At 45.0% G+C, this 14,476-nt stretch overlaps 1 protein-coding gene across 1 annotated transcript in view; it reads left to right on the forward strand.

The window, feature by feature from the left end:
- LOC130204379 (neural cell adhesion molecule 2-like) overlaps positions 1 to 14,476 on the forward strand; it is a 184,883-nt gene that overhangs the window by 152,962 nt on the left and 17,445 nt on the right. Inside the window, exons 8-12 of the mRNA XM_056431091.1 lie at positions 4,273 to 4,423; positions 9,504 to 9,652; positions 11,670 to 11,857; positions 12,052 to 12,148; positions 13,482 to 13,655. Coding sequence (XP_056287066.1) covers positions 4,273 to 4,423; positions 9,504 to 9,652; positions 11,670 to 11,857; positions 12,052 to 12,148; positions 13,482 to 13,655 — 759 coding nt within the window. The remainder of the gene's footprint in view (positions 1 to 4,272; positions 4,424 to 9,503; positions 9,653 to 11,669; positions 11,858 to 12,051; positions 12,149 to 13,481; positions 13,656 to 14,476) is intronic.

A 14,476-nucleotide genomic window follows, 5' to 3' on the forward strand; every position in this document is an offset into this window, starting at 1 on the left:
TGCACGTGATCTGTCACGCCGAGCTCCTCCGACGCGCTCACGTCTCTGACAGTGAGCCGTGTTTTACGCTGATCCATAAAGGTTTATTGTGAGGACCTCCACACATTCCAGTAAAATATAAAAAACGTTTTTCAAAAACCCCACAGATGTCCAAATGGCCCTCAGCCCACAACAATAACAACTGCATCAATATGAGATATCTCTGCCGAGAGAAAAGATCTCATCTATTGCTTCATATTTCATTTACTGCTCCACTAAAAAATAAAAAAAATTCCATTTATATATCTTTCAGAGAGCTGCTGGCTATTCCCGCACAGATCACTCCCGTATATATTCTGCATATTCCGCTGGTGGTATGGAGATTTGTGTCTTGTCATCAACATCCCAGGCGCTTGTTCTTTTAAAATGCACATTTAAATGAAGGAGTTAAGCTCTGGACTGTGTGTGTGGCGGTGGAACGCAGTTGTAAGTTAGTTTTATTTCCCTTGACAGCGCAGGCGGGTGGGTGAGCAGGACAGTTAAGTTAAGACACGGTATGTCTGTGTGTGTGTGTGTGTGTGTGTGTGTGTGTGTGTGTGTGTGTGTGTGTGTGTGTGTGTGTGTGTGTGTGTCATATTTAATATCAGCCATATTTCCATTGGCCTTTTTGTTTGTTTTGTTTTTCCATCCTGCCCAAAAAAAGAAAACAGCAGTCAGCCAAAGATGGATTTAACTCATCATATCCAATTAAGACATTGTTCACGCTTACATTTTATGCTCCAAAACAAAACAAGTTTAGACTTTAGCTCCGTTAGCAACAACTTTTCAGCCCGAAATGAGACGAAGGACGTGACAAAAGGAGTTGAAATGAAGGTTTCTTTTCAGTTCCCAGAGCTGCAGCAGCCTCCAGGCATTCCCTTCCACGCGTAGGACCGCTGACTATTCGTTGCCCCAATTGTGGCAATTAATAGCTTGAAGCCGCTTCACTTACTGGGGTCTTGAGCCGTGTGCTGCTGTCGGTCTTCAGGGATTTTGTCTTTTGTGGCTCCTGGTCACTCGCTGCTGGGAGGCGAAAAAATCCGGCTTGTTTTTTGAGAAATAGTTGTGTTGCATTATTAGTCAGTGGTCATACAGGGAGCAATGCATCATATAAAAGAGCAGAGATACTCCTCTATTTATATATATATATACAGTATATATATATATAATTTTTTTTAAAAATATATATATATATATTGTGATGTCTTGAGAGGACGGGATCGTGAGGTGAGGCGTGGGTACACAAATCAAGACGACAGGCGAGGTTTCTTGAACTCAAAGTTTTTGTAATTAGATTCATCTTAACAAAAAGGTAAACTTAACGCCAACAAAAGTCGTTGTACAAAACAAACATAAGTGCATCAGTCTTCTCCTGGTTCATTGTCTTTAACATAATATCAGAACTCTCCTGAGCTCCTCTCCTGTCTTCACCCTCACACTAGTCTCCCGCAGGCTCATCAGCCTCATCCCTTTCAGCTGTGCAGCAGCCTTGGCCCGCCTGCACTGCTGAGTGGGAATTGTAGTTTTTTACACTGGATGTCATGCTGGTTGTAGTCCCTGCTGCAACCACCGGGAAGGAATGTACCTCCCATTACAGTTTTTTCCGATTGCTAAACGACAGTGGGCACAACTGGAGTCACATGTGCAAAACTCTAACTACAGTCTGCACTACCAACAGTCACCTGAGCTAAACAGTTCACATCACCTGCAAAACTCATTCCAAGCAACACAACTCTTCACACATGGCTCAAAACACGCTCAGTGCAGCCAAACAACATGCACAACCCTCACTGAGGTAACACACACTGTCACTCAGAGCACACTGAGAGTAAAAACACGAGCATCAAACACCAATACAGAAAATACTAACTTTTCATCTTTACAGTTTGAACAATTTCAGTGACTTCAAACAAAGTAATATTTTCTTCAAAGAAAAGAGTGACATTCTTTCACATGATTTATTAATTTTTTTAGAACATAACAATTCTTTAAGGTAAATGAAAATTAGCAGTTTGCTTCAATAGTCTGTAGTAATTTACGGAATTACAGTAATGAGAAAAAAAAGGTAGAAACTAAAAGTAGAAACTGTAATTCGAACAAATAATTGAGGGACTAATCCTGCCTCTAGCATCAGGCCACATGTTGTCATCAACATCACATCTCGTGTTCTCTCTTGCCACCTGGGGAAGAACCTTCTGGAAGGCCTGATCCATCCCTGGCAGTCCTCTGGACTCGTGTCCTCACATCCGGCACGCATGGCTTCCAAAAGAGACCTTTGGTCATGTGGGTGGTGACCAAACACTTGGTTCACGACATTACATTACATGGTCTATAAGTGGAGCCCTTATTTCATCTGGAATAACAGCTCTTTGTCTTCCTCCACTCCTCCCTGCCTCCCTTCTCCCTCCACGAACCCGTCTTCCTTGTTCCATTTCCAAAATTAGTCTTTCTGAGCTCTACCTCTATATACTGTAATATATATATATATATGTGTGTGTGTTCACTAACAAGTCTAAAAGAAGACACCTGCTTAGCCTTTCAGCTGAAATTGCAATCAGCAGTGTTTGAAAGGCACAAGGCTGAAATGTATTCCGGTTTGAATGTGTGGTTCATAGTTTTGACAGCAGTGTGTTAGCATTTGAACAAAGTGCTGTAGATCCACAGTGTTGTGCAGGTTGTGGTTCAAGTCATGGGAAAAGTGTTAGAGTTTTGAAAACTGTGTTCAAGCAATGAAAAACAAACTAGAGTTTGGTCCACATGAACTGCTGCGTGCAGACTGTAGTTAGAGTTTTGCACATGTGACTCCAGTTGTGCCCGCTGTCGTTTAGCAATCGAAAAAAACTGTAATCACCATTCCTCTCATGACATCACAATATATATTGTCAAAAGGCTCCAACAGGTGTCATTATGTCCTTTCGGCAAGACTGAGCCTCTTTGGAATGCAATAAGTGTCACATTTGCAGTTTAATTAGTATAATTATTGTAATCAAGTGTAATTATAGTTGTTAACAAATGCTGGAATGAAATACTCTTGTTTTTAATAAGACTGTGTTGTTCAGAAACCTCATTTAAATGTAGGCGTCAACTTTTTTTTTTTATCCGTTCAGCATTGCAGTCCTTTCCCCTCTTTTTAGAGTGGAAAAGTTTTAGATAATGCGTTAATAATATAGCTCCCCGCAGAGTGGTTTTTGCACCACGCTTGATAAACGAGACGTTTTCCCCCCATTTCATATTTGCATGATGAAGGGCATCTGGGACGAACCGGCTGCAGATAAGGCGGCGGTGAAGAACCGGTTCAGACCGGTCTCACGGCGTTGGAATGAGCATCATTTCAGGGAACGTCTTTATTTAACACAAAAGGTTTATTCATAAGCGTCGTCGGTCGTCCCGAGTGCTCCGCGCGTCTTCTCCTCTGCAGAAATCATCTCAACAAGTCGTCTGTTCTCATTAGAAAGCTTCAGAAAGCTTCAGCTTCCTTTTGTCTTCACACAAAAATCAGGCCGACAGCCGCGATATTACGGAGCGCCACTTCTTCCTCTCGAATTGAGCTAATTTGTTTTCATGAACAAATAGTGGAATTATGCAAATCAGTTTGACTCTGCTTTGCAAAAAAAACTGATTGCATGACTTTGTAGGGTCGATCTCTCGCTGGCTATTGACTGTGAGTGTGTATGTGTGTGTTTGTGTGTGTGACCCAATGTTTTTCGATAAGCTCCCTCCACCTCCATTGCCAAACACGGCTGGGTGGTGTTTGAAGCCTCCCCTCACCATTTCCCATTCACTGCTCTCTTTTTCCATTTTGGATGTTATGCCCTGCTACTCTGCAAGCCCCCTGTTAAGGATCTGGAGTGTGTGTGTGTGTGTGTGTGGAGAGGCAATCCATGATTCATGTGACACGCTCTGCGGCCTCGCCATGCACGGTGGGGCTTTCGGGCGTTATCAGAAGGAGGAGAGCCGGGAGCGGCGGCACGCTTTGCAGCACTCCTCTTCGTCCTCGTCCTCGTGGTCGGCGTGGCGCTCGCAACCACGTCGGAGAGGTATCCGGACGAGAGAAACAAATCCATATCTCTTCAAAAAAAAATAAAACGCTCAAAAAGGTGGAAGGAGGAGGCCGATTTCAAAACTTTAGCCAAATTTGTTGTGTCGTCGTCCGGCCCACAGAGCAGCCTGCGGGGCGAGCTTCCTGCGGATGATCCCGGCCTCGACTGTCAGAGCTTTATTTCTGTTTTTTTCTTCTTTTCCCCCCACTTCCAGTCCAGCCCCACATCACGCAGCTGAAGAACGTGACCGCCGTGGACGGCAGCGCCGCCATGATCTCCTGCGTGTCCGAGGGCGAGCCGCTGCCCGACATCGCCTGGAGAAGAGCCAGCGACGGGCAGAGCTTCGTGGACGGACAAGGTAGAGGGTCCACCCGGCTCTGTGTGGATGTGGGCTATAACACACACACACACACACACACACACACATACACACGTGTGGATATTGTATTCAAGGTATTTTACTTAAAATGGAGTACATTTTTTCACGCCGTCGTCCACCAATGAGGTTTTAAAAAAAAGTTTTGCTGAAACACGGGCGTCCTAACGCCGCCTGAGAAGCTGAAGCGTATTATCGGGCGACTGAAACGAGGCGTTTTCTTTTTCTCTCTTCCTCTTTCCGTTCCCATGGTGACCAATAAAATGTCTCATTGTGCGGAGAGAGAACTGGCCCTCATTAAACAGGCGGGTACTCGTACATGTCCTCGTGAAAAAAAGCCAACGCAGATCTCATCGTTCCCATCCGCCACACGTGAAACCGGCGGTGCTCCGGAAAGATGTTTACATGCGAGTGGCGATAATTGATTGTAAAATGTTGCGTTCGTAAAGTGTTGCGTTCGAGGAGCTAAACGCAAACATGTGCAAAGACTCTTTTTATATCAAATAAAACAGTCACCTTGGTCCATGTGTTTTATTCATTCTTTTTTTTAACGCGTTCTCTCGACTTTGCCGTGATTATTATCTCAAGGGAAATCAGCTCCTCTGATTAGCTCTCGGCACAGAGGAGCAGCGAGAACCTTGAAGTTCTCGCGGGCAACGCGTGAACACGTCCACCCGTCACCGACTCGCCGGTTGCAAACACACCGAGTCGCCGGGTAAAAAAACAAGCTGGCGGCCCGTTCTTTTGCTCAAGGCGAATAAAAAAAAAGGTGTCACGGCGGAGATAAACGAACGCGTGCGTTGGCTCGAGTCGCTCGGGTTGATGAATCGTAGACCGGAGAATGAGAGTAAGTGCTTTCCTTCCCGCGGCAAACGCAATTATGGAAATGCGTCCAAAACAAAGACAAACATGGGCGGGCCCCGTGATGGATGAGCGCCGTCATCGAGGTCCAAGGCGTCGGGATGCGCCTCTCTCGATTTCGCTCTCCGATCCGCGGATACGCTCCTGTCCTGTTGAGAGGCGTGAGGCGTCACGGAGCTCCGTGTCACTCGCTGCGTGACCCCACTTCCACTCTCCTCGTTCCCTACCCACTCATTTATACATGTATATATATATATATATATATATATATATATATATATATATACAGTATATATATGTATGTATATATATAAATATATACATATATATACAGGACTGTCTCAGAAAATTAGAATATTGTGATAAAGTTCTTTATTTTCTGTAATGCAATTAAAAAAACAAAAATGTCATGCATTCTGGATTCATTACAAATCAACTGAAATATTGCAAGCCTTTTATTCTTTTAATATTGCTGATTATGGCTTACAGCTTAAGAAAACTCTAAAATCCTATCTCATAAAATTTTAATATTTCCTCAGACCAAGTTAAAAGATTTATAACAGCTGAGTGTTTGTCAAGGCTCAGGAAACCCTTGCAGGTTTTTCGAGTTAATTAGACAATTCAAGTGATTTGTTTAATACCCTACTAGTATACTTTTTCATGATATTCTAATATTTAGAGATAGGATATTTGAGTTTTCTTAAACTGTAAGCCATAATCAGCAATAAATCAGAATAAAAGGCTTGCAATATTTCAATGAATCCAGAATGCATGACATTTTTGTTCTTTTAATTGCATTACAGAAAATAAAGAACTTCATCACAATATTCTAATTTTCTGAGACAGTCCTGTATATGTGTTTATTTATATATATATATATTTATATATATATATTAGGGCTGTGAAACGATTAAAATTTTTAATCGGGTTAATCACAGGTTTCTGTGGATTAATCATGATTAATCACATATTACCGATATTCTCGGTATATTTTGTGAGAACATAGAGATTTATGACAAAAGACGGATATATACATTTATACATTCTTCTATACAATGGTGCTGCAACTCAGCAGTTATTTAGCAGTTTTCTTCCATATGGAACATTAATACATCTTCATCCTAAACAGAATGTTTAACCCTCCTGTTACCTTTCGGGTCAATTTGACCCCATTCAATGTTTAATGTTGATGTTCTTTGGGGTCAATTTGACCCCAGGCTGTTTTTCACTGTGTCAAACATATAAGAAATATCAACTTTTTTTATATATTTAAAGGGCTATTTAGGTAGTCAACAAACAAACATAAAGTACCTCACACTTAAACTTGGGAAGCAATATTAATTCTAATAATTTTCTGGAGGTTTTAATTGCTGGGGTCAAATTGACCCCGAGGGTAAAATATGTTAGTAAATGTAAAGGTAACAGGAGGGTATACCTCTTCCACTCCACTGAGGACGCCGGCGTCCTTAAGACCCTCCCCTTCCCTTTAAACGGCTTGCTCACGCAGACCACGTCAATAAACATGGGCATGTTTGGTATCCCAGCATTCAACATATCCTCATCTGTGCAAAGAACATATACATTTTCTTTATTTCGTAATAATTTTTCACAAGAGGAGCCCTAACACACAATGTCTAAAGTCGCGATCAATGCAGCAAGTCGGGTCTTGCAACATTTCGACGGAGAAAACGTACAGAATACACTTTCTAAGTAGATGTATTAGCGGAGGTATTAGCGGAAGTACTAGCGGAAGTTAGCAAAGAGCTAGCGGAATCAGAAAAGGTAACAAGTTTTACAAAAAAACTTTTTTTTTGGTGCGCTGTGTCTTCCCTGACAGTAACGTGTTGAAGCCAGGCGACCGCGCTGTCTTTGCCCGGGCCATGAACACGGTGATTTGCTCCGTTTTTGTTTGACTACATTTTATGAGTAACAGTTAGGGGGGTGCTAGTGACTTTTCATGCGCGAAGACCGGCATCTGAACTCTGCGGCAACCGCGATCGACATATTGAGCACCCTTGCATTAAAACATTGGTGCAAGTGACTTTTTTTCGTCGATGTGCGCACACGCCGGCATCCGGCGAGACGGGGATCGGAGTCGTGTTAACGTGACACGTAGAGACAGAATGACATGCTGCTGGTTCGAGACGACCAACAACAGACGGATTGGAAGCTCATTCTGCGCATGCGTTAAATGCGTTAAAAAAAATAACGAAGTTAAACCTGTAATTTAATTAACTGAGTTAACGCGTTATTTTTCACAGCACTAATATATATGTATATATATATGTTTTTTTATATATATATATATATGTGTTTATATATATATATATATATATATATTTATGGCCTGAAATTATTCGAGATTTTTATTATTATTTTAAGTCCAGTTAAGCATGGATATCAGTCATGTCCTTGGACCAGAAAGCCGTTATTAAATGTCACTCCGTCATGGTGGCGAGGAGGAGGTGGTGCTGTCATTACTGAGGTGCAAAAATATGAACCGCCCCCCGTGTTCGGCGCCGCTCGCCAGAATTAGACTTCGGTGTGTCCTCCAGCCTGGCTGACATTTACAGCTGACATCTTTTAATATCTGAAAACGCTCTAAAAAGGCCAAGAAATAACACGGGAACCGTCGCCAGGAGGCCACGCGAGGGACGGCGTTTGTGATTTAAACGCGGCCGCGCCTCCTTCTCTGAGGTCCTGCGGGTCAGATGGGGACGGGCCTTCATATCCATATCACCTCATTTCATATTCCTTCCTGCTTTCATCTCAAACGTCTACATTTTGGGGGGGGGTCACAGTGGAGTAATAGGAGGGCAACAAGTTGCTGGCGGTTTGCCTCCCCCGTCCCCAGCCTGGAAACTGGTAATTACAGTATCTCCTGTCGGACATGAAGGCAGCATTACCCAATCCTTCTAGGGGGAAGAAATATACTAATTATATTTCAGATTTCCTGCAGTATTCCGTTGCATATCCTGTCTATACAGTACAACGTCACACATAGTACACCACCCCAAAGCATTGTGGGATATCCCTTTGCTAAACAGGCTGACTGGAAGCTTATTCTGACTTCTTTTCTTTTCGATCTAATTCCTTCATGAGGAACAGACTCACACACACTGATGTGATTGCCGTCCTGCGTTAGCTCTGGAGAACTTCCCTTCTTTATGTGTCCTCTGGTTTAAAGCTGTTTATCCAACGTGAGTTCATTAGACTAATTAGAAGGCAACAGAAATGTTTATTGTTTTATGGCCGCGCATCAGCACCAGTGGCTCAGAGAGTCCAAGCCGGTCCATTTCAGCATCACTTAGCAGTGCAATGACACGTTGCTGCCAGCACCGGTAGCCGCCTTTTGTATTTCTGCGTTTGCTCGCGAGGCTTCAAGAGCTCCGGATACATAATGCATGCGTACGGCCGTGTACCGTTTGCCGGGGTACTTACATTGACAATACCCCACGGCGCTTCTCCCGCTCTATGAATAAGAAGAAGAAGCCGACTGAAGAACGAAATGCATTGAAGAAGAAAAACACCGGGGCGACCCAGAAGCCTTCGTGTTCATCATCTGATTCGCCGGAATTACACCCGACGCGGAAGAGGGGGGGGGGGGGGGGTTATCTGTTCGGTAACCGTGTGGAGCGCCGCTCCCCCGGGCTGTTTGCTTTTTCTCATTAGAGCGGATGTCGATTACGGGAATGATGGCCCCGTCTGCTGCAATTGACCCGTCGCCTCAAATTGATACCATCTGTCTTCACACAGGTGTAATGACCTTGTAATATATCGACAGTTTATTGCGTTAACCCCCCCAGACTCTGCGTGACAAGAGAGTTTTTTGGGGGGGGGGGGTTCAGGATGGGTCGAGGGGCTGATGACATTCAGTCGTTCAAAAAGTTGGGACAGGTGGAACTTTCTGCAAATGTCTCGGTGGCGGGGTCGATGTGTGCCGCTGTGTGCCCCCTCTGTGTCACCTTATTATCCGTAATAACCATAATCGTGTGCGCGATTGGCTCCTCTCCGTTGTGTTTCTGTTTTTATTCGTCAACCAAACCGCTTACTACGGCGGGGAAATTACAGGGGATGCACATGCCAATTATTTGTCTCCACCAAAAATCTCAAAACAGCGACAACGTCTGACCTTCTCAGATTGTGACGATATGCTGTGTGTGTGTGTGTGTGTGTGTGTGTGTGTGTGTGTGTGTGTGTCCTCAGAGTCAGGACGGACGCTTCGAGGTCCGCGGTCGCCACGGCAAGTCGGTGTTGACCATCAGCGGCGTGAGACTCACGGACCTGGGCCGCTTCGACTGCGAGGCCCTGAGCCGGATCGGGGGTCACCAGAAGAGCATGTTCCTGGACATCGAGTGTGAGTACGGCGAGCGGCCGGCGTTAAGAGGCCCTGCACACGCGCCCACAGGCGTCGCCGAGATCGGAACAATCCGGCGACTACATTTGGTCCTGGGAAAAGGCAAATAACGACATGAATCACAAGTAAATTTGATTTTAAAAAGTCCATAATTTCACAAAAGGTTTAAACTAAAATACTAAAGTGTCATCATTTTTTTAACTGAAGGTCCATATTTGGGTACAGGTGTGACCTTTAGAATCGCAGGTTAAACAATGTAAGTGATGAAGCAACTAATCAGGTCAAAAACAGATATTACAGAAACACATTTTTTCAGAAGTTCTGCTCATAAATGTTTTTCCTAACTTCAATTTTGGGAATCCATGAGTTTTCTTCCAGGGTTTTCACCCCCTTATCCCAGGCTTTCTTAATTGTATAGCATTTTTTTTCGTGTCGTACTGTACATGTAATTTACATAATTTAAAAAAACATACTTTTACGAAGCGAATGAAATCATAACCTTGGTGTACAGCACATCAAAAATACCAAATTATAAGTTCAGCCAGTAGACGGCAGTGCTTATTATGCGAGGGGAGATGTTGAAGTAATTAGATGTTTTCACACCGTCTTTGGGCAAAATGAAAAAGACGTGTTACAGACGGGGGGCTGACATAACCCCGACGACTCCTCCACACTCTGATCCCTCCTGTGAGAATGAAACACACACACACACACACACACACACACACATGTAAGCAGTGGAATGGGCGAAGGAGGTGCGTGCATCCCTGCGGTCGTGTTCTCGGGGTTCAACAGTTCAGCTCTTCTTCGTTCCAATAATTAATTTCTCACCGTGGCTGTGTGTTTTTTTTCTCCCTTTCCCGAACATCATTATATTATCATAAACACCGCGCCGCCTCACCGCACACGCAGCCTTCAGCCGCGGTGAATTAGTGAGAGGATGCCATGCGTCGCCTTTTGGTTTCTCCCCTCCCTCACCCGCGCCGACAGCTCCCCTAATTCCCCATTAAATCGCCCCCCATCCCTCAGCGCTGGGTTGTTCGGGGGAATTGTTCGTGGGCCGGCTACCCCCCCCACCCCCTTCCCCTGCCTCATGAGCTCTGAATTAAATATATCTCCATTTTGGCCTCGGAGTCATTGGGTTCATTACGAAAACGTCCGTGTTGCCTGAAGGAAACCGACGGAGGGTGCTTGATTTATTTTTTTTGGGGGGGGGGGTAGCGTTGAAGCTCAGAGGAGCAACAAGAGGGAGGCCAGACGGATGTACGGAGAGACGGCGTGGCGAAGACATCCGTTGCGTCTTCGTTGTCATGACAATGAAATCGTCGTGGAGGAAGCAGACAAAAACTAAAAGAAGGCTCACGCGCATGCGGCCTGAGGGAGAGAGTGTGGCTGAGCCCAACTAATGAACTAATTCACTAAGTCACTGCAGGCTGCCGTGGGGGGGGGGGGGGGGGCGTCCTTGGCTTTGACAGCGAGCCCGGCATCAATCTCTTTTAATGGAAGCCTGCCAGCGAGCCGCGATGCCTCCTCTCTCTCCGGCTGACTGGGAGGAAAAAAAAGCAATGTGTGCATACGGCCCGCCGCCGCGATACTCCATTACCGGCCTCCCTATTCGCCGCTGGCCAACGAGCCTCCTTTATTTTTATTCTCGGGGGCAGATGATTATAACGGAGACCCCCCCCACCCCCTCCCTCTTCCACCCCCCTCCAGCGGGCGGTGGCTTCAATTTGCCTTCTGCTTTTCTTTTTCTTCTTCTTCTCTCTTGGAGGAATGTGTGTGATAAGCCTCGGCGAGTCATTTGATGACTTTGATCATGCGGCGCCAGCTTCAACTTTTTTTTTTTTTTTGTATCGGCTGCCGCAAACATCCCCGCCGGCACACCGGCAATTTGATCTTTTTCGCAATTCACGTCTCGGTTTAGCAGCAACAACAGCGGGGGGGAAAAAAGCTGATTTAATGTATGAATAAGACACGCGCGTGTGTGTGAGAGATATTATATACGTGTGTTTTACAGATATACCAAAGTTCCTGACCAACCACACCATCTACTACTCGTGGGAGGGCAACCCGGTGAACATCAGCTGCGACGTGGCGTCCAACCCCCCCGCCACCATGCTGTGGAGGAGGGAGCGCTTCACCATCTCGGCGGAGGGGTCCTCCAACACGCGGGTCCACGGCACCGACGGCAAGTCCGTGCTGGAGGTGGGTTCAAGTCCCAAACTCTGAAAGACGATTTTAGAAGACTCTCTTCCGGATACGTCCGCCTCCCATATTTTGGGGTCGCTATGCACCGGAGGCAGATGTTGCCGAAAAAGGAAACAAACGACTGTTTGCACGGCTCGACATGATGTAACAGAGTTACGGAAGAGAAATAATTGAGTTTCTTCCGCTTCCAGGTGACGCCGTTGTCCGACCGGGACTTCGGCCGCTACAACTGCACAGCCAGGAACAACATCGGAGTTCGATACCAGGAGTTCATCCTGGCCCAGGCGGGTGAGTGTGCGCTGCCCCTCTGCCTCCTCTAATGACATCGCCGGCTTCATTAAAAGTCCAGCATGTGCGCGGTCGGGGATCGCGCTCCCCGCCGCTCTACGTAACCCTGCCGCCTCTCCGCTAATGCTGATAGCTTTTATTTGCAATTCTCAGAAAAAGATGGAACTCCTCGACTTCTACTCTCAACCTAATCTCAAATAGTGCCGAGCTGATTCACCGTACGGTGCGGTCCAATTATCTTTAGTGCAGATTGAATTGCTCCGGCTAAGGAGAAAAGTCGTGAATACAAATAAAAGGCGGATCTGATATGCAGCCTTGCAGAAACACAATGTTTTTGGGAAGTTTTGGAAGAAATACGACACACACACACACACGTAGTTAATATTGAATAAAAACAGCGAGGAGTCATCGCTTAAAGAAGCCGGAGACGTTTCTTTGACCCTCGTGTGTGAAGCCGTCCACTTTCCCCTCACCTCAAACTGAGCTCTACACTCAAAGAAATGACTCATTGGATGAACTCAATTAAATTGTTGGCAGGTTTTCCATCCAATAATTATATGCAACTCCAACTCAAATTTAGCACATCAGTGCAATAAAATGTAATTAAGTTAGTCCAACTCATTTGTATCAAATACATCTAAAATAAAATAACGATATTCATTAAATTAAATTAATTTGTGTTTGTCCAACTCAAAATATAAACTAACTAACTAACAAAATATGCAAACTCCACACAGAAGGAACACCCGGACTGGGAATTTAACCCACAGACCTTTGAGGCGACAGTGCTAGCCACTACACCACCGTACAGCCCTGAAAGTGTCTTCACCTCATGCAAACAACTGATTTTCAGCTGGCGCATGCGCAAAGGGTAGTCCTCAATGAAACACATTTATTTTGAGTTGATATGCGCACCATCTAACCTAAATAAATCTAATAAATGAAAGAATTCATACATTTTGTTTTACACCCATTAAATATAAATATCTATTTTTGTAATTGATTTATTTAAATGTATCAAACAATATTTAAATGTGCCACCTCTAAGAAGGGCTTGAATCGTTTTTTTGAGTGTATCGGGCTGAATTGCTGTCGTGGTTTATCCACGTGTGGCAGCCACGATGTCGGGGGGCTGACGGTGATGTAATAGTCGGGAGGCACGCAGTGAAGGGCGTTCCTCTTCAGTGAGAGAATGCGTTTATCGTCATCGACGTCCAAAAGGTCAGAGAGGAACCTCTCGGAGCGGGCGGACTACTTCCTGAAGTGATTTCCAAAGTGGCGAGCGAAACCCACGGCGTTGTTTTTTTCTTCTTCTTCTTCCTCTCCTCTTCAGACGTTCCGTCCAATCCGTACTCGCTGCGTCTGTCGGCCGTCTCCCAGCGGCTGGCGACCGTCACCTTCATGAAGCCCGACTCGCACGGCGGCGTCCCCATCGGCTACTACCTGGTGGAGTACAAGGAGGTGGGGTCGCAGGAGTGGAGGCACGTCAAGTCCCACAGCGTCCAGAGTGAGTGGGGGGGGGGGGGGATACGCTCCATGCAAACTGTACATTGCTGCTATTTAGCCGCTATTTAGCAGTTCATTGACACATTTTTGTCAGAAGTTGTCAGTAACGTCTTAAAGAACAACTTTGTACTTCTTCTGAAGAAATATTAATTAAGAAATAGTTAAAAACTTGAAAAAATGTGTAGTCGTTCTCATCTAAAAAGAATTCCACTTCGGGTCCTTCGCTCTTGAGAAACAAGAATAATTAAAATTTCGTCAAATCCTTATTTATTGAAACATTTTTGTCGAAGTTTATCATTTATTTTTGACAGGTGACACAGTTCAGACTTTCCAAATCAATCTGCATGTTCATTAACACTCTTCAATACCAACTTGTTACTTCTTCTGAAGAAATATTAATGAAGAAATCGATTAAAACTTGATAAAATGCACCTCTAAAAAGAATTCTTCACTTTTCGGAGACAATAATATTTATAATTTCATCAAACCCTCCACTTCCACTCCACTCACCAGCGAGGTCATGCAGGTTAGCGTCCGATCGAACACGAGTAGAGCGCCCCGTGATCCCCTCAAGCTGTTGGGTCTCGGCGGCCCTTGAACGCCTCGTGGGGGGTTAGAGGGCACAGAACCCCCCCCCTCCTTCCTATTGCTTCACGACTTCAAATTGATTCCTGATACGCCACGAGGTGCAGGATGGAGGGATGAAGGGATGGATGTAAAAGGGAAGGTGGAGGACTAACACTTTGACAAGCACAGACAAGCTTGAAGGGCTTATCGCCAATATCCAAGTCAATTACAATTTGTAGATGCAGTGAGGCGAAT

Source organism: Pseudoliparis swirei, chromosome 14 (genome assembly GCF_029220125.1).
Source record: "Pseudoliparis swirei isolate HS2019 ecotype Mariana Trench chromosome 14, NWPU_hadal_v1, whole genome shotgun sequence".
NCBI lineage: Eukaryota > Metazoa > Chordata > Actinopteri > Perciformes > Liparidae > Pseudoliparis > Pseudoliparis swirei.